We start from the raw sequence: 19,506 nt of genomic DNA on the forward strand, positions 1-19,506 counted from the left end.
ATAAAATAGAAATACGAGTTTTACAAAGAAAGAATCAACTAAGCAAACGAGAAAATGAAAAATACGAAAAAAAAAAAGAAAAAAAAAAACAAACTGACCAAAACACTGTACTCAATTTACTTGTAAGCTATAATGGAATTGCCTTGTAGCGTTGTTGTGTTGTTAACATATCTGATCAAGGCTGGATGTTCCAACATGGGTCTTCGATTCTTACGGAACATACTCAATTCCTCCTCTTGGGTGCCTTCCCCGTTATCATCTTTAATAATTTCTCGAGACTTGGTGGCTCTCCGTTTGAGCAATTTGTTAAGCGTGTCTCGTTTCTCCTCTTCCAAAACTTTATTCTTGTAATCTAGCCGCTTTCTCGCATTCTCGGCCTTTCTCAACGCAACCTCTTCTTCTGTCTCTTCTTCCTTTTCTGTCTTGCTCTTTGGTTTCTTCCCGCTTTCATCAAGCTCAAACAATGGGGTACCGGACTCTTCTGCTGTTAACCTCGCCCGTTGCCGCTCCGTGAGCTTGGTTATATCATCTATACCTCCAGGATTATATTCTTCCTCTTCCTCGTCAGTTAAAAGCAATTCTGGGTCTATATCTCGACGTTGCAGTTGCACTGGTTTTGATGCTCTCGTGGCTACTACTTTAGCCCTCTTTGGTTTTGATGCTGGTTTCTCTTCGATATATTTCTCCTCAAAATCATCGGTCTCATCTTGATAATAATTGACTTGTCGCTTACGGGTTTGGCGTTTCCCTTCGTCGTGCGTGGGCACGCTTTGAGCTGATGATTGAGCAATCTCCTCCTTTGGGTTTTGCTTGGGAGGTTTGATCGTGATCTTAATAGATCTAGAAGGTTGTTTATCTTTAATGTTTTGTTTTGTCTTCGTACCTTCAGAAAGACTACCACCACGAACACCACGATTACCTCCGTCATTTTCGTCACTGTCTTCATCATAGTCCACTGCATCGCCTATGCCAAAATTCTCGGTCCCAGATTCGGCTCCAAATTCACTGTCATTTTGATCGACTTCATCCAAGTCAAAATCGTCATCACCCTCCTCCGCTTCTTCTTCTTCTGCTTCATCCTCCTCCTCTTCTTCTTCTTCTTCTTCTTCTTCGTCCTCTTCTTCGTTATCCTCTTCTCCTCCATCTTCACTCTCCAAATAGATTTCCTTTGGTGCAAGGTCCTCCTCTTCCTGTACACTTAAGGAAGAATCCTCATCTTCACTATCAATAACCCGTCTCTTTGCCATCTTGTTCTTCCGGTTTATCTTAATTTGGTTTGGTTTGGTTTGGTTTGAATTGGTTTGTTTTGCTAAGATTTTTATTTTTTACAATGACTTTAGTATTGAGAGAAGTGTGAATGCTGTAGTATTTAAGCTGTTTCGTAAGAAGCGCGTGCAAGATCAATACTCAAAGAAAAATAAAAAACGATAAATAATTTCATACACAGCGTTAGAGGTAATGGAAACACGGAGACGATCAATTTACAAATGCCTCTAATACAATGGTTTCTAATAAGTCAAGGTTTGAGAGTTTGAAGTCGTAAATTGGTCACTATTGAGGAAAATTTTTTTATATTTGTCCATTTGCCTACTTCTTTATTATTGTTATTATTATTATTATTATTCTTATTTTCAGTATTAATGATATTCTGTTCTCACTCTTGGTCATTTGAATAGTCTGTGAATGTTATTCAAAAATAGATTTCTCTTATTAAACGCCGTTATCGACACTAACACCATCGACAAAACAACAACAACAACAACAATCACTACTACTATTACTACTACTACTAGTGCTGTTATTTTTAATTAACAATATTGTCATTTAAATGTCACAAATGCGTGCTTCTTATATCTGGCCGCTCATAAACAACCCTTTTATGCTTCTAATCTCATTCTTGGTTTCCACTACGATGTTTTTTTTCCTTGTCTTTGTTCCAGCTGGTCTGTTTGAAATACTGGATACGTTATCTTGAAGGAAAAAGTCATCCTCATTGAAGTATACCAAATCGGCCTTGTTTTGGAAATCCTTAATCGAATAGTTTATACTTCTGTAATTGCTCATTCCTTCCATAGAATAGCTTCTGACACTATCTTGAAGAAAAGTGGCTATTTTCTTTAAGCGTGAGTGTAGTTCGTTTTGCATCAATGGGTCGCGTTCACCCTCTTCTTTGCTTCCCGTTGATTCGGTTTGAACAGCAGCATCCGCTAAAAGCTTGTTCTGGCGCCTGATTGCAACTATGGGGACATAGTTGATCTTGGTGATTGCCTTCAAATAAAATTCACGAAGATTTCCACGCACACATTCGAGCAAGTCTAATCTTCGACTAGCAGTCTGCTCCAATAATGGTTTGAGGATTAGGAACCCCACAGCATAAGCAATTATGAGTGACACGGAGGCACCATGGGTAAGTTTGATTAAATAGATTAGGAGTTGGGATTTAGATTTGGGAGACAGTAGATTATACGAAGCTAAGTTGTATGAAGACTCTGGTATCGTTAACTTTGCAACTGCGGACATATTCAATGATAAATACTACGTCTGTGATCTTGACCAACTAGTTGAAATTTTGGCAAGTTGATAGGTGTATAGGTGTATAGGTGTATAGGTGTATAGGTGTATAGGTGTATAGGTGTATAGGTGTATAGGTGTATAGGTGTATAGGTGTATAGGTGTATAGGTGTATAGGTGTATAGGTGTATAGGTGTATAGGTGTATAGGTGTATAGGTGTATAGGTGTATAGGTGTATAGGTGTATAGGTGTATAGGTGTATAGGTGTATAGGTGTATAGGTGTATAGGTGTATAGGTGTATAGGTGTATAGGTGTATAGGTGTATAGGTGTATAGGTGTATAGGTGTATAGGTGTATAGGTGTATAGGTGTATAGGTGTATAGGTGTATAGGTGTATAGATGGATAAACGAATTGATGCGCTAATAGATTGATGAAATAAAATTGTTAAAATTGTGAAAAGATTAGGTGAGGATATAAAGTATGGTGGGGGAAAGCATTGTGGGCGATTCAGGAAACCTATGTGAAAAGTGCGGAAGAAGAACAGAGCTACGAACTCAAAGATCCCGCGGATCAAAAGAAAGACAAAAAAAAGGCAAAAAAAAAACGAACCAATATTTGAAAAAAAAAAAAAAAAGAGAAGAAGAAACAATTACAATACAACTAGGTCCATTTTTCGCTACTCAATGAGATTCACAGCAAGGAGATTAAATTTGTCCCTACACCTTTTTGCTTTTGATATATCATCTATTCCTTAATTTCTTTAAGTTCATTGGCACATGTGATGACTATTGAGGAGGAAACGGTTTCAACACAAGTGGCAGATAATGGTTTGGAACTTTCACTCTCTGAAGCAGTAAGACCAAATACATTGGCAAATTATGTAGGTCAGAGGCATTTACTCAATGAAGAGGAAGGAATCTTTGCGAATTACATCCGTATGGGGTATTTGCCATCTATGCTTCTCATTGGCCCACCGGGAAGTGGGAAAACCACTTTAGCGAGACTAGTAGCGAAAAGCTGTGGCTATGCCACGTCAAACATAATTGAATTATCGGCAACAACTTTGACTACGGAAAACATCAAAAATTTGGTGAACGACTGCCAAGAGCAACTTGTTGTGTTCATTGATGAAATTCATAGGCTAAGCAAAGTTCAACAGGATTGGTTATTGCCATTTGTGGAGGACGGAAAAATTGTATTGATTGGCGCAACAACGCTTGAAACTCCGCTGAGACGTATTCGAAAAGCTATTTTATCAAGATGTCAAGTATTTCCATTGCAAAGATTACATGACGACGAACTATTGTCTGTACTACATTCAGCTATTGATTTTGAAAATCAGAGAAGAAGCAGAAGAAGTAGGAACAACAATAACACTAACAACGACCGCGAAGAATTGGGAAAAGCTGAAACATCAAAATCCGGCGAGCTTCAATTTTCGGATAACGCATTACTTGGTATTGTACGCGCAGTCAATGGCGATATACGCGCTGCAATAAACACAATAGAAAGGGTTAGCCATACATTTAAAACAGGTCATGATCACAAAATTACAAGTGCCGAAATGAATTTAGTATTGAAGACACATACTCGAGGCCAAACACACTTGAATGAGTTGTACGATTTTTTGTTTGCCTCATTACGTGAAGGGTGCTCGAAGCACGCTCATGCAAGACTTTCAGTTGGTCTGTCGGCGATTGAATCTGGCAAATATAAAGGGGATATATCTGAGTATATTCAACAAATGGAGGTCTCTGATGATGAGCTTATTGACATGGAAAGCAGTGATACAAGTACCTTTCAAGATCCTTTGTATTTGCTTCTACCACGGCATTTGCTGCTGGTGCAGCTGCAAATTGAACAAAGCATCACAAGATCAATCTATCTATCTCTTTTGATTTTAAAAGAAGGCGATACTCCGCAGCAATTACTTAAGCGATTAATCTTGTTTGCATTTGAGCATCTTGATTTAACACCCAGAATCCTAAGCACTTTCACATCATTGTGCAAAATCAGCATACAGGAAACACAGGAAACTTTATCGCGCACGCTTCATGACCTCATCCATCTAATAGTTTCGGAGGGAACAATTCTGACCAATTTGGGAAATCATTACCTACATGCTCGTGAATACTTTCAACATTCCAAAAGGAATCGGGCTATACCAAAGAACGTTGGCGAGCTTGAAATATATTATGACGCGGCAGAGTTGGCGAAAGTTGAAGCCCAGCCTCAAGTTTCCTTGTTTCCCGATATGGAAATCCAAATTACTTCACCTACGATTACATTTGACTCACGGGAGATAGAGCAAGTAGAAATTGGCTACTCGTGAATCCATCCATTCAAACGCAGTAAAAAACTCTTTTTATACATAAGTATTTAATGCACAATAATAAAGTAACTAGAAATGTCTACACAATTTTAAACATGAAAAGAAAACCAGCAAAAAAAAGAACAAAATGAAAAAATGAAAATGAAAATAAAAATAAAAATAAAAATAAAAGACAAAATACTAAGAGATGCCTTGCATCAGCCTTGTTTTTTTATCTCTCTTGTTTGTTTGTTTTTATTTCTTTTTATTTGTTTTCGCTCCTTTAATCTTGTTATTCAGAAATAGGTAAACTCCACGAGGTTACAATTCTTCCATCTCTCACAAACAACTTATTTTTTTTTAAAAAAAAGTGTCAGTTTTGAAATTCCTACCTTTTGTAAACTGGGCTTCTGCTTCTTCATTGATACCGTGATGATTTTATTCATTCTCATTTTAGATATCTTCTTTCTTTCCTTTGCCCTCGGCTCCCACCTCTTGCTTGTCTTCGCTATTATTATTATTATTATTATTATTATTATCATGGACTTCTTCTTGTTCTTCCTCTTCTTCCTCTTCTTCCTCATCATCATTGTCTAATGCAGCAAATCTATTCACTTGTTGATTTTCGGACCGCCTTGAAGAGTCCCTTTGGAGATCACTTCCAGAACTCACTGGAGAATGAGCGTTTCTTTCACTTCTATCACTCCTGTCAACTCTATCAATTGAGTTTCCTCCTCTCAAGCTTGAGTTTGATCTAGCAAACGACGGCGATTTCTTAAACCCAGAATTTGAAAAAAAGTCCGAGTTAGACGCCGATCTGGATGGTGCAGCTTTGTTGCCACCATAATGCAGCGAGCCGCCTGATGGTCCAGGTCCACGTTTCCTCTTTTCTTGTTCTTGTTTCAACCTCGACATCTCAGCATCTCTATGGATAGCTCCTATAGTAGTTGGTTGGGCTTCTGCTTTACCACTTTGCCAGCGAGCCGCTTTCAAATCTTGAATGTCCATCAACATAAACTTGATTCTCGAGCTCAATTGAGCCTTCTCCAAAATCTGTTTAATACTCTCAAACACACCCGTCAACATACCTCTAGTTCTCTCATTGCTGTCCATCTTTGGACCAACCGTTTTAATCAACTGCGCCAAATTCTCAATACGGTCCTCCGATGGGTCGGTGGTGTTGCTACATTGATCTCTGAGACACACATAGATAATTTGATCGTTCAACATGTTCAAGTTGTACAAATGACCAATGAACTTGACCAAACCCAAACCTCTACGTTTAGCAGCTGCCATGGCATAATATTCATCACTCATCATCTCAGGTTCAATAGGAGATCCATCTTCGTTGGTGGGTAATTTGTCAATCCAACCCTTTTCGTATTCTACTTGACACGTGGAAAGCAAAACCCTTCTAGCCAAGGCTCCACCTGCTGGGTGTGATCCGTCCTTCAATGTGCTTGTCTCGTCTGTAATTTCAGGTAAAATATTTTGCGTCATCTTGGCACAGAATTTGGCGTACATCTCTGACCAGTATGGCTCATCACAAGCTTTAGCAAATGTCAAGGAAATGGTTTGCTTAATAGTAGAAGCGTCTTTTTCCCACCTGGATTGCTTTGTGATATCCAAGATCTCATCTGTGATTTCAGTGAACATCTCCAAAGTCAATTTGTTCAAAAGAGACTTAATCTTTCTCTCGACATCCTCCTTCTCCAAGATGACACTACCATCTTCAGCATAACGTACCTCGGTCTTTTGTTGTCTAGATTTTGGAATCCATCTATTGGCAGATTTCTCTAATGGCTTAACCTCTTCTACTGGCTTCTGTTCTTTGGCCAACTCTTCTTCAGTCTTTTCGCGCATTTCACCTCTTCCTCCACGTCTTGTTGAAGGACCTTTTCTGATTGATTTATCTCTTGTGGAAACACCCCTTCTCTTTGAACCACTTCTTGAATTTTGTCTGCTACTGTCGTATGCACTTGGTAAGCCTCCTTTGCCTTGTGGACCACTGTATCTTGATGGCAATCCACTGCCTTGTCTCATTCCGCCAGCACCAAGACCGCGCAACGATCCTTCGCGTGCAGATCCTTGACGTCTCATTCCTTGTTGTGCTCCAACATCCAAATATTCATAGCGAGTTTTGAAATCTGCATCAATCGAATACTGCACAACGTCGCGGAATTGAATCAAAAACTGTGGATCATATCTGTATTTCTTGCTTGGAAGTTGCTTAGTCTTATCCACACCATTAATGTTTTGAGGATACTCAACTGCCAAAATGTTATCGATCGGAGTGGCCTGGTTCAACCTCTCAAGGAACTGAGTAATAGACAATTCTTGAACTGGTTCTCCAGCTTCGGTTTCGTCTTCTTCGTCTTCGTCTTCTTCGTCGTCGTCGTTGTCGTTGTCGTTGTCGTTAACGTTAACGTCGACGTTTTCTTCTTTTTGCTCTTTTGTTTGTTCCTTTGGTTTCTCTGCGGACTCTGCAGACTCTGCAGGCTTGGTTGTTGCTTGAAGCTCTTTCTCTGCTGGCTCGGCTGTATGCTCATCCGTCTTGTTCAACTCTTCTGATTTTTGCTCTGTTGGCTTAACAGTAGGTTCAGCAGCCTCTGGTTTCTCAACTGGTTTTGGCGACTCTAATTTTTGTTCAGTCAGCGTCTTTACTTCCGGAGTAGTTTCTATAGTGGTTTCGGGTTTTGTTTCTTCCTTGGTTTCTTTTGCTACTGCTGTCTGATCCTTCGCAGCAGGCTCTTGTGCTGGGTGCGATGGTTCTTCAACTGTATCTTTCTTTGCATCTTCGTCTGGTTTCTCTTGCTTTGAACCAGACTCCGTCTTTTGTCCTGAGCTCTGTTCTTCTTGCTGCTTCTTCTTTGCAGCATTTGCAGCAGCCCTTTCTCTAATACGTCTCTTAAACTCCTCAGCAGCTGAAAGGTTGGCCAGAGTCTTGGTATTGGATGCGTTGTCGGCATCTGACTTGGTAGCTGTACTGGTAGTTGCAGTTGTAGTTGTAGTTGTAGTTGTAGTTGCATTTGATGCTGGTGTTGAAAGAGATGCTTCTTTAACTACTGGGCTCTTACTAGATTCGACAGCAACTTTGGTGGAGGAAGGCACAGGTGACGCATTTTTCTGGAGAGGAGAAGCAACTGGAGTCGATGATGCCGTTTGTCTCTTCTTCTCTTCCAAATCCACAGGTTTGCCATCCTTGGTCGTCAATGTAACTTTAGGGCTAGAAGAGTGGCTTGATGTACGCTGGTGTTGGTGTTGTGGCGTGGCTCCGCCTGATCCAGGGGTGGCATACGATTGAGCTGCTGCTGTGTATTGCAAAGGTTGAACATAAACGGGTGGGTAAAAGCCACCAAACTGGTAGTATTGTGGTGCTGCTGCTGCTCCATAATTGTAATTTACATATTGGCCTTGTGGTAATTGCTGTCCGGGCGCCAAGTTGTGGTTGCCGTGATTCATATTCTTTTGATGGTGATTGCTGTTATTGTACTGTTTCCTGTGTGCTGGTCCTCCTTGAGCATTGTTACTATTACCTGCAGCGTTGGTGTTATTGCTGTTGTTGTTATTATTATTGTTGCTGTTGTTGTTGTTGTACCTCGATGAGTTGCCACTACCACCACCTTGCCTATTGTTGCCTGAGTACTGTTTATGATTACCACTACCACTACCACCACCGGCACCGCCATTGTAATGGTTCTTGTAGTTTGAATAGGTACCGTTATAATTAGCATTGTAGTTTGGGTTATATTGGTAGTAGGCACCAGAGTATTGATTATAATCTGAATGGTTTTGTTCTGCTTGGTTCAAATGTGATTGTGGGACCGAATTATGAGCATTCTTTGCTTGTTGCCCACCAGTTGCTGGCTTAGCTACTGGAGTTGCTGCTTTTGATGATGGTGTAACAGCAGGAGAAGGAGCAGAAGCAGCAGGAGCAGAAGCAGAAGCCTCACTCACTTCTGACCCCTTACTGGGTTGCGTTTGTGCTGATGCTGGTGTCTGAGATTGATGCTGAAGATCCTTTGCTGGGGCATCATCAATTTTGACACTACTTGTCTGTTGATCTGATTTCTCAGAAACGCCATTCCCTGACATTTCACCCGTTATTCTCTAATTTGTGCTTGATATATAGATATAAATATAAATATAAGTATAAGTATATATATATATATATATATATATATGCGTGTGTGTGTGTATGAGTGTGTGTCCAATTATCACTTATGACAATAAGAACTATATATTTGTTTAAGTGTTGAGTAGAGGGGGGGTGTAGACCTTGGTTTCAAGAAAAGGAAGAACTCAGTTGTAGTAGATTCTGGTTTAAATTTGTGTATAAAATTTTTTTCACCTTTCTCTGTTTCTCTGTTTCTCTGTTTCTCTGTTTCGCTACTTCACACAACCAATATTATATTCACTCTGCTCTTTTGTTTTTTGCTTTAGTACCGCAGCTGCTGTCGCTGCTTAGTAGTCGCGCTTTGCAATTTGCTCTTTGAAAATCTTTTACCTTTTTTTTTTCTTTTTTCTTTTTTCTTTTTTACACTCCTGCACTCTTACACTCTTACACTCTTACACTCTATTACTAATGTTACTTGGTAGATACTAACTTTACAAATTACCCTGCTACCATCATTATCACTAATGGTACTATACAACTACTCGTGTAACAACAATTTTAGGTTGAAACTTTTTATTAGCAGGTAATTAACCCAGCCAACCATAGCAAAAAAAAGCAGTCTATTTTTATCCAGTTGTATTTTATTACCAGTCGATTTTATAGAAAATCACGATATACGCATATACTACTCCCCCTATCTAAAGTAACTAACTCCAAAACCTGTCCTTCATTTTTTTGAAAAGACATACTGTTTTTACTTTAACCAAAATCATCATCCAAATATAGATAAGGCAACAACATCTTTTCAAGAGAAAGAAAATGCTAACTTATCTTTGTATTTGAAATCAACTGGCCCAAATAGTTGAGTTTGTTAAGTTGAGCTCGACTGAATGGAATTAAACTTGATCACTGTATACACATTCCAACATCTCCTCTTAGAAAAAAAAAAAAATAAAAAAATAAAAAAATGTCTTGCTTTAATATTGTATAACTCCTAATGCTACCGCTCCCTTTGCTGTTTCTTATTGCTGTCTTTGTTTTTCCATTTACTATGTAAGTCCACTTGTACGCCATGCACTTGTAGAATAAAGTATCCATGCTAACAAACCCAACACCGTGATTATAAACGAGTATATTATTAGCTCGTCTTTTAGTGATTCAATTTGATAGCAACTGATGATTATGTCCTGATCAGCCTCTACATCATTAGCGTTTATTTTTTCTTTCAGCTCTACTTCGCATAATTTGGAATCTTTCAGTAGACAATATTCCTTAGTGCAACTTTTGCATTGGTCAATCGTATTGATAATTGTTTTCTCGTTACATTGACACTTACAATAAAGCTGGAAAGCTTGAGCTATTGAACAGGCAAACACTAAATAAAACGTCAATTGTCTAAATTTCATGATTTAATTGTTGTCTCCATACAAATTTAAGTCACAGTGTAACTCTTTTCTGTTTGCCTCTTCTTAATTTCTTCTAATTTCTTTTTTTTTTTTTTCTTTAACTTTTCAAATAGTCATGACTGTACAAAATAAAAAATATCTTATAAGAAACCCCGTTCGTCTGATTAGACAATAATATTAGATATTAGTAAGAACAGCGTTAATTAAATGTTTGAAATAATAAATAAAACGATTCGATTGAACGGTAATGTGGTAATGAAGATGGGGTGGAGTTTGTGGGAGCTTTTTGGAGTGTGATTGGGTTTGATTGGGTTTGATTGGGTTTGATTGGGTTTGATTGGGTTTGATTGGGTTTGATTGGGTTTGATTGGGTTTGATTGAGTTTGGTTTGGTTTGGTTTGGTTTGGTTTGGTTTGGTTTGGTTTGGTTTGGTTTGGTTTGGTTTGGTTTGGTTTGGTTTGGTTTGGTTTGGTTTGGTTCCGTGTTGGTAGTGTCCCTTTCAGTCCTTGCTAGAGAACAAATTTCACATGGTAGCGGTGTGCAGATTGATTTCTCTTTTCAGCATTCAACAGAGAACCTGAAGTGGATGGCAATTAGTGTCAGCAGCAGGTACCCAAAGCAAAAAAAAAAAAAGGTGGGATCTGGAAACCAAAAGACCATTTATTCATAGAATAAAACTATCAAGTACCTCACATTTTTATTACAACAACATTTTTGAATTATTAAACTCTTTTTTTTTTTTGATTTCGTTTTTTTGTTCTAAACCAAGTTGATAATGTCTACTGCGGTTGATAAACCATATACCCACGAGAGCGGAATTCGTCCATATTTCGAACAACAGATTCAAGACACCGAAATTGAAATACAACAAACCACTCAGAATCTACGCAGACTTGAAGCGCAACGTAATAAGCTTAACAATAGCGTAAGGCAGTTAAAGGATGAGTTGAGGTTGCTTCAAGAACCCGGCTCGTATGTTGGCGAGGTAATTAAAGTAATGGGTACAAAGAAAGTCTTGGTCAAGATCCATCCTGAAGGAAAATACATCGTCAATGTCACGAAAGACGTTGACATCAAGAAATTGACTCCGTCGATAAGAGTGTGCCTCAAAGCTGATAGCCATGATTTGTACAAGATTTTGCCCAATAAAGTCGACCCATTGGTATCCTTGATGATGGTGGAAAAGGTTCCTGATTCCACTTATGATATGGTGGGAGGATTGGACAAGCAGATCAAGGAGATCAAAGAAGTCATTGAATTACCAGTCAAGTATCCAGAATTATTCTCAAGTTTGGGAATAGCACAGCCCAAGGGTGTCATTTTGTACGGTCCACCGGGAACTGGAAAGACCTTGTTGGCACGAGCAGTGGCCCACCACACTGATTGTAAATTCATTCGTGTTTCAGGGTCAGAGTTGGTACAAAAGTATATTGGTGAGGGTTCTAGGATGGTGAGGGAGTTGTTCGTTATGGCAAGAGAGCATGCTCCATCGATTATTTTTATGGACGAGATTGATTCTATTGGGTCTTCAAGGGTGGAAGGCTCGTCTGGAGGAGACTCTGAAGTTCAGAGAACTATGTTGGAGTTGTTGAATCAATTAGATGGGTTTGAGAGCTCAAAAGATATTAAGATCATTATGGCTACGAACAGGCTAGATATTTTGGATCCGGCTCTTTTGCGTCCAGGAAGAATCGATAGAAAAATCGAGTTTCCTGCCCCTACTTTGCAAGCTAGAACAGACATCTTGAGAATTCACTCAAGGTCGATGAACTTGACTAGAGGGATCAATTTGAAAAAAATTGCGGAAAAGATGAATGGATGTTCAGGTGCCGACGTCAAGGGTGTTTGTACTGAGGCTGGTATGTACGCGCTCAGAGAGAGAAGGATACACGTTACGCAGGAAGATTTCGAATTGGCAGTGGCGAAGGTGATGTCCAAGAATGATGAGGGTACAGTTTCACTTCAAAAGTTGTTCAAGTAGGTAGCTTGTGTCATACAAGAGTGTAGAGAAAGACGAGAGCAGGGTTGTCGCATAGCACAGTCACAAGTGACAAGTGTACGACTGCTGAGCATCAATTTGAGCTAGTAGCTCACCGATACCAGCGGTTTGAGTTCGTGACTTGATAGGCTATATTCCAATTAAGTGTAATTGTCAATTTTTGCACCTAAAAAGGTCTCAATGCTCATAAGTTAAGAGAGTAAATTGTCTCATACAAAGTCACTAGTAAGGAGAATCGTGAGAGTATACACTCTGCACGTTCACCTAGTGATTTGTGTTCAATGTAGTTGACCGTCTAAATTCTATATTTTATCGATGTTTCTATATAATAGTGATAAGTTTACTTTACCACTTCTCTTTCCTATTTATATTAACTCATCTTGTTTGAAGTTTCAAAATCCCCATGTCGTGCAATATTTTTCAAATATTCACTAAATGGAAGCGAGGGCACAGAGCGTCCAGTGTGTGTCGCACTGTGACACTGAGTGCGAAATAGAAGAATGGTTCAATTACAAATAGCAGAGTGTATACAAAAACAGAAAGGTGTGTTAATATTAGAAAGAAAAGTGCATATATTAGTAGCAAAACTCACTGAGTCCCTCACCATGATGTATTCCTGAAAACGAGTGAAAGCTGTATATGTTAAACGAGTGTAGATGCAGGTGCAATGGGAGATACCAAAAGTGTGTGCGTGCCAGTGACGGATAAGATAAGTAGTAGCAGGGCCCTTTGTGGTGTTTGAACACGGGCACACTTTTTGGTGAGCTCTCCTTCTTGGGGATCATGGCCGGGTTTGTGATATAGTTGGCCATGGAGCAGCAGCAGCAATATTAGGAACAGCAATAGCAGGAACAGCATCAGCATCAGCAACACCACCAGAAATAACACCAGTAAAATTTTTGACAACTTTGAAGCGCATGCTTTGAGTTTGGTCGACACTGGATAGCACACACTATGCCAAATATGATTTCTATAATTTCTATAATTTCTATAATTTCTATAATTTCTATGATTTCTATGATTTCTATAATTTCTATAATTTCTATAATTTCTATAATTTCTATAATTTCTATGATTTCTATAATTTCTATAATTTCTATAATTTCTATAATTTCTATAATTTCTATAATTTCTATAATTTCTATAATTTCTATAATTTCTATGACTTCTATGATTTCTATGACTTCTATGATTTCTATGATTTCTATGATTTCTATGATTTCTATGATTTCTATGATTTCTATGATTTCTATGATTTCTATGATTTCTATGATTTCTATGATTTCTATGATTTCTATGATTTCTATGATTTCTATGATTTCTATGATTTCTATGATTTCTATGATTTCTATGATTTCTATGATTTCTATGATTTCTATGATTTCTATGATTTCTATGATTTCTATGATTTCTATGATTTCTATGATTTCTATGATGAATATTAATAGTAGTGGTGGTGGTAGCAGTAGTAGTAGTGGTAGTAAAGCTATTCCACCACGAGCAAACAATGATTATTATGTAGCAAAATTAAACCCCGAGAGCTGATTCCGCAAGCTCTTCTTCTGCACCATCTGAAACAACTTGCACGGTGACTTATACAACTCAACCTGTGATTCTATGATCCCGCTGTGCCTTGTTGATACCCCTAGTGCATATGCGTCCTCCACATTTTTCGTCCCCCGTACAAGATCATACGAAAAAGGCGCCATTTTGTCGCAGGATCTGCCAAGTTCAGAATAAATGTGTGAGTCAGCAGCTACACTAGTGCAATGTTGTGGTAGGCTATGGGAAACGGTAGCAGAGGTCGGTGGGCTCCCCCTGCTTTGGGATCATGGTTGGGTTTGTGATATAGTCATCCGTGAAGCAGCAACAGAGGTAACATCAGAAATAGCTTTAGGAACAGCATCAGGATCAATAAGATGAATAGCATCTGGAATAGCATCAGGATCAAGGTGTCTTTTAACTTCGGTCTTAATCCCTTTTTTTTTCGTGTTTTTTTTTTCTTTTTTTTCTTTTTTTTCGTTTTTTTGGTTTTTTTTGTTTTTCTGGTTTTTTTCGTTTTTTATTTTTAGCATTAATTAAGCTTTGTCCAAGTTCTGCAATTCGCAGAGCCTTGGATATATTCAAAAAGAGTTTAAAAACCTTTTTGAAACTCGCTTTAATGCTATTTAGGAAGCAAGTGAGGCTGGTACTTAGGGGTGGTGTCGTGATTTCAAAGTTTTCTGGATGTAGTTCCCCCTCGATAACCTCAATGTGTTGATCTAAACTTTCTAGCAACCATGAAGCATACTCTTCAGGTGTTCTGACCTTTTCTTTGCCAAACCTGAAGAGAGTCTTAATCCTGCCCTCTCCCTTATAAATTCGGTGGTGGGCGTCAAACCAAACTTGGATTTTTGGTCGAATTTTCTCATTAAAGACAATTCCTATAACAAGCTTGTAGTTTGTTTTCTTTTGAGCTACAAGATGTTTTGTTTGTTGTGAAAGCTTTAAGAGTAGATTCTCCCTCTCCTCGGCAAGCATTGGAATTCCGATAGTGCCCATTATACTATCTTGGTCAATACAGTATATGTGTTGCCACGACGTGCGGGAACAATGCGCAGTAGACAAAGCTTCATTGATATAGCAAGTGTTTCGTGTAGAAATGAAATCACTTATGTAGTTAGCATCATTGGTGTTGTTGGTGTTGTGGGTGTTGTTGGTGTTGTTGTTGTTGTTGTTGTTGTTGTTGTTGTTGTTGTTGTTGTTGGTGTTGTTGGTGTTGTTGGTGTTGTTGGTGTTGTTGGTGTTGGTGTTGTTGGTGTTGTTGTTGGTGTTGTTGGTGTTGGTGTTGTTGGTGTTGTTGGTGTTGTTGGTGTTGTTGGTGTTGTTAGCGTTGTTGGTGTTGTTAGCGTTGTTGGTGTTGTTGGTGTTGTTAGCGTTGTTTGTGTTGTTGGTGTTGTTGGTGTTGTTAGCGTTGTTAGCGTTGTTTGTGTTGTTTGTGTTGTTTGTGTAATTGGTGTTGTTTGTGTAACTAGTGTTGTTTGTGTAATTAGCGCTGTTTGTGTAGTTAGCGCTGTTTGTGTCTTGTTCCGAAGGGTACTCCCTATCAGCCTTGTTGTCAAGAACAGGGCTTATAGTATAGTACCTGTCCTCATCATAGACCTTCATACTAAAAAGATGAAGATATGGAGGCAAAACTAAATCTTCTTCCCAGAGAGTAGTTGAATTTGCAACTTCACTTTCAATTTCTTCAAAGTGTTCCTTTGAAACTCTGTAGATGAGATACTTTTTATCAGCAGATGTAAATGCAGACTCACCAATTCTAACCACAGAATGTTGCTTCGAAACAAACGATTGTATAAAATCGGTGTCGTTTACTTGCTGCAACCATTTCATCCATTGGAACATCTTTGGGTTGAACGATTTGAATTTTGTCCTGAACCCCTGGAACAGCAAGGACACTTTGCAAACATCACCTCTTTTGCACGGTCTTTTCTTACCGGCAATTGTGGAGCGTCTAACACCTTCAGCAATGAGAAACCTTTCGGCCTCTTCTGGAATTATAGATTCTTGGACAGGCAGTTGAGATCCAAGTTTTTTGGAAAAGTAAAAAGGTTTGGAATCCTTTGCAAAGACGTTTTGAAAACATTTATTAAAAAAGGGCATTGTTAATTTTTAAATTGTAGTCTTACTAAATTATTGATTGTAAAATCTGGTTAATGTTGTCGAGTAAGGCTTGGTGGTGTGTTTAATTCTGGTAAAAGAAAGAAGAAGAAGAAAAAGAAAAGTGTAAAAAAAGGTTTGAGGTCACAAGGGTTTTGTTTGTGGATATTTATACTACACCAAGTAGCCCTCTCGCCACGCCTTGTAGTTGGAGATTAACAAGTAAATTGTGTTATGCCATATACATTGTGGTTGCAAAACCCGCGAGGAAGTGAGGGGGGAACAGAAGGGCGGAAAGTCCCTTCTGGTAGCCCAGCAGTGTGTGTGCAATTGTATGTGCTACCAAACGCGTCATAACAAAAAACCAAATGGGTGCTGCCAAATGGGTGCTGCCAAATGGGTGCTGCCAATAGTATGTGGCTGTAGCAGAAAGTGGACAACCAGAGTGGATGAATTGTGTGTTTGGATGCATGTTGGCTCAACATTACCCACAGCCTTATACATCCTGCAATGCATCCTATCTCCACAAACAATCCTCGACTCATTGCAGGTTTGACAGCAATCCGTCGAAAATTGTTTGTGTGTGTTGATTATTCCTGCGAGTCTGGTGCGAATTTACGGGAAAATTGTGGGCTCAGCTACTCCCTCCCTCTTTCCCCGCCCCATACATTTACATCATATAGGCCGGATCCCAGGTTGAGCCCTAGGTTGAACCCCAGGCTGGATCCTATGTCAGTTCTACAAAAATGCGCCACTTCCAGAACATAGGGAGAATCTGGCTCCTATCACTGCTGCTGCCCACTGTAGTGTTTTTTTGTAAAGTTTTTTGTAAAGTACACACGCACCCGCGCGCGTCCATCTTACGTGTATATTACGTGTATCTGAGGTTAACTCGTTCACAGCAGCTCACGTGCGCGTATACATACACATACTCCAACCCGAGATACTCTAGTTTGCAATGACAGCGATTGCGCGAAATATACAGAACGTTCAATTTTGTAGGCTGAATGCGAAATAGAAGAATGGTTCAATTACAAATAGCAGAGTGTTTACATAAACAGAAAAGTGTGTTAATATTAGAAAAAAAAAGTGCAAAGATTAATAGCAGGAACAGCAACACCACCAAACATAACATCAGCAACACCATCAGCAACACCACCAGACATAACATCAGCAACACCATCAGCAACACCACCAGACATAACATCAGTAACACCACCAGACATAACACCAGCAACACAACCAGACATAACATCAGCAACACAACCAGACATAACATCAGCAACACAACCAGCAACACCATCAGCAACGCAACCAGTGACACAACCAGGAAAAAACACCAGGAATAACACCAAAAACATTTCTGACAAGTTTGAATGGCATAGTTTGAGTTTGGTCGACGTCGGATAGCACACACTATAATAAATATGTTGGATATAATAAATATGATAAATATGATAAATATTAGTGGTGGTAGTAGTAGTGGTGCTATTCCAACACGAGCAAACAATGATTTTGATGCAACATTAACAAACCCCGGAAGCAGATTCCACAAGCTTTTCTTCTGCACCATCTGAAACAACTTGCACGGTGACTTACACAACCCAACCTGTGATAATATGATCCCGCTGTGCCTTGTTGATACCCCTAGTGCATATGCATCCTCCACATTTTTCGTCCCCCGTACAAGATCATACGACAAAGGCGCCATTTTGTCGCAGGATCTGCCAAGTTCAGAATAAATGTGTGAGTCGGCAGCTACACTAGTGCAATGTTGTGGTAGGCTATGGGAAACGGTAGCAGAGGTCGGTGGGCTCCCCTGCTTTGGGATCATGGTTGGGTTTGTGATATAGTCATCCGTGAAGCAGCAACAGAGGTAACATCAGAAATAGCACCAGTGACAGTAACGTGCTTTTTTTTTGTCCGTCTGTTTTTGTTTTTTTTTTTTTTTTTTTGTTTTTTGTTTTTTTCCCTTTTATTACTTGGTTGAGACCAGCATTAGACTTTTGATCCTCGCTTTTATGTTCTTTATGTAGCGAGTGAAGCTGGTAGTTGGGGGTAGTGTTTTGATTTTGAACTTTTCTAGATGTAGTTCCCCCTCGATAACCTCAATGTGCTGATCTAAAGTCTTAATCAACCAAGCAGCGTATTCTTCTGGTGTTTTGACATTTGCTCTGCCAAACCTAAAAAACCTTCTAAACCCCCTCTCCCTGGTGTATGTCCTGTGGTAGTCGACAATCCGAACTTGGATTCCTGGTCGACTACCCACTTTTCTCTCCACCCCAACTAGAAGCTTATAGCCTGTTTTGTTTCTGGCTATAAGATGGGTCGTGTCCCTTTGCAATTTGTGAAGGATGTCCTCGCGTTCTTTGGTAAGTAAGGGGAAGCGGACATTGCCTGTTGGACAGCCCTGGTCAATGGGGTGGTATAATGGCCTCAGAAATGAGGACTTATGGACAACGGAGTTGGTGCAAAGTGTTGCGAAGGTGGGTCTGGGTTCGCCCATGTCACATGCTTGTTTGTTCCTGCGTGTCACGTAATTGTATGTGCGTGTGGTGTTTGTGTTTGTGTTTGTGTTTGTGTTTGTGTTTGTGTCTGTGTTTGTGTCTGTAAATGTGTATGTGTTTGAGGTATATGTGTTTTTCGGGCTTGTTTCTTGTGTGCCCAAGTAATATACCTCAGTTGCTTGGTGCTCGTATGCCGGACTTACTGCATAGATAGTTTCCTCCCCTCCAAAATTCATTTTCAAGAGTTGGAAGTGGGGAAGTATCAATGATGCCTCTTTGTAGTGGCTTCCCATTCTGGGAAGCTCTCTCCTGATGTCTTGGGAGTGTTCGTCTGAAATCTTGTAGATGAGAAATTTTCCATCTGTAGATTTGTAGGCGGTGCTGCCTATTTTTGTTATGGAGTCTTCCATGGACGCAAATGACTGTAAATAGGTGGATTCCAGGCATCCCCACAGCTTTCTTACTCTTTGAAACAGCTTTGCATGGTAGGACTCGATATTGGTTGTGTATTCTTGGTGCCTAAGAAAAACACTGAAAGTTTCGTCGTACTTCCAGGTTCTCCTGAGGCAGTCGGCAATACTTTTGTGTATTCCCTCTACAAGAAGAAACCTTTCGGCCTCTTTCTTGGTAAGCTTTTTAACTGGTGTTTCCAGCAGTGGTGCACCTGAGGGTGATTTCCCAGGTGCTTGCGAAGGTTTGAATCCCTTCGCCAAAGTTGATTTGAGGTTTTGGAAAACCTGCTTGGTTGATTGGGGTACAGGTTCTCCGGGAAGTTGAAACCGAACCTTGCGTTCGGCTGGTTTTTCCCCCTTTGACTTGGGGGAGGTGTTAAAAGCGTTTTTGAAAAATGACATTGTTTAAGATTTAATTAAGTAAACTAACTGGTAAAGTCTGACTCGTTTAAACTGTACTAAGTGAGACTTTGGTTGTGGGTTTACTTCTGGCGAAAGAAGAAGAAGAAGAAGAAGGAAAAGAAGAAAAAGAAAAGTGTAAAAAAAGGTTTGAGGTCA

At 39.5% G+C, this 19,506-nt stretch overlaps 9 protein-coding genes across 9 annotated transcripts; 3 read left to right on the forward strand and 6 right to left on the reverse strand. All coding sequences in view use genetic code 12, as the record gives it.

The window, feature by feature from the left end:
* Window positions 1-116: 116 nt before the first annotated feature.
* On the reverse strand, window positions 117-1,247 carry PVL30_003422 (uncharacterized protein; the record flags this gene model as incomplete). Its single annotated transcript, XM_001525983.2, has 1 exon — window positions 117-1,247. The coding sequence occupies one exon, from the start codon at window positions 1,245-1,247 to the stop codon at window positions 117-119; it is 1,131 nt and encodes a 376-aa protein (XP_001526033.2).
* A 601-nt stretch (window positions 1,248-1,848) lies between these two features.
* On the reverse strand, window positions 1,849-2,520 carry PVL30_003423 (uncharacterized protein; the record flags this gene model as incomplete). Its single annotated transcript, XM_001525984.2, has 1 exon — window positions 1,849-2,520. One exon carries the CDS (start codon window positions 2,518-2,520, stop codon window positions 1,849-1,851), a length of 672 nt encoding a protein of 223 aa, XP_001526034.2.
* A 775-nt stretch (window positions 2,521-3,295) lies between these two features.
* Window positions 3,296-4,846, forward strand: PVL30_003424 (uncharacterized protein; the record flags this gene model as incomplete). Its single annotated transcript, XM_001525985.2, has 1 exon — window positions 3,296-4,846. The coding sequence occupies one exon, from the start codon at window positions 3,296-3,298 to the stop codon at window positions 4,844-4,846; it is 1,551 nt and encodes a 516-aa protein (XP_001526035.2).
* Window positions 4,847-5,278: 432 nt separating this feature from the next.
* PVL30_003425 (uncharacterized protein) lies at window positions 5,279-8,920 on the reverse strand (the record flags this gene model as incomplete). Its single annotated transcript, XM_001525986.2, has 1 exon — window positions 5,279-8,920. One exon carries the CDS (start codon window positions 8,918-8,920, stop codon window positions 5,279-5,281), a length of 3,642 nt encoding a protein of 1,213 aa, XP_001526036.2.
* A 2,203-nt stretch (window positions 8,921-11,123) lies between these two features.
* On the forward strand, window positions 11,124-12,329 carry RPT6 (26S proteasome regulatory subunit 8; the record flags this gene model as incomplete). Its single annotated transcript, XM_001525987.2, has 1 exon — window positions 11,124-12,329. One exon carries the CDS (start codon window positions 11,124-11,126, stop codon window positions 12,327-12,329), a length of 1,206 nt encoding a protein of 401 aa, XP_001526037.1.
* Window positions 12,330-13,130: 801 nt separating this feature from the next.
* Window positions 13,131-13,792, forward strand: PVL30_003427 (uncharacterized protein; the record flags this gene model as incomplete). Its single annotated transcript, XM_001525988.2, has 2 exons — window positions 13,131-13,138; window positions 13,294-13,792. 2 exons carry the CDS (start codon window positions 13,131-13,133, stop codon window positions 13,790-13,792), a joined length of 507 nt encoding a protein of 168 aa, XP_001526038.2.
* A 69-nt stretch (window positions 13,793-13,861) lies between these two features.
* PVL30_003428 (uncharacterized protein) lies at window positions 13,862-15,992 on the reverse strand (the record flags this gene model as incomplete). Its single annotated transcript, XM_061119468.1, has 3 exons — window positions 13,862-14,103; window positions 14,638-14,770; window positions 14,808-15,992. 3 exons carry the CDS (start codon window positions 15,990-15,992, stop codon window positions 13,862-13,864), a joined length of 1,560 nt encoding a protein of 519 aa, XP_060975451.1.
* Window positions 15,993-17,065: 1,073 nt separating this feature from the next.
* On the reverse strand, window positions 17,066-17,823 carry PVL30_003429 (uncharacterized protein; the record flags this gene model as incomplete). Its single annotated transcript, XM_061119469.1, has 2 exons — window positions 17,066-17,405; window positions 17,498-17,823. 2 exons carry the CDS (start codon window positions 17,821-17,823, stop codon window positions 17,066-17,068), a joined length of 666 nt encoding a protein of 221 aa, XP_060975452.1.
* Window positions 17,824-17,967: 144 nt separating this feature from the next.
* Window positions 17,968-19,350, reverse strand: PVL30_003430 (uncharacterized protein; the record flags this gene model as incomplete). Its single annotated transcript, XM_061119470.1, has 2 exons — window positions 17,968-18,399; window positions 18,667-19,350. The coding sequence occupies 2 exons, from the start codon at window positions 19,348-19,350 to the stop codon at window positions 17,968-17,970; spliced, it is 1,116 nt and encodes a 371-aa protein (XP_060975453.1).
* Window positions 19,351-19,506: the final 156 nt, after the last annotated feature.

Source organism: Lodderomyces elongisporus, chromosome 4 (genome assembly GCF_030384665.1).
Source record: "Lodderomyces elongisporus chromosome 4, complete sequence".
In the NCBI taxonomy this organism is placed as follows: domain Eukaryota; kingdom Fungi; phylum Ascomycota; class Pichiomycetes; order Serinales; family Debaryomycetaceae; genus Lodderomyces; species Lodderomyces elongisporus.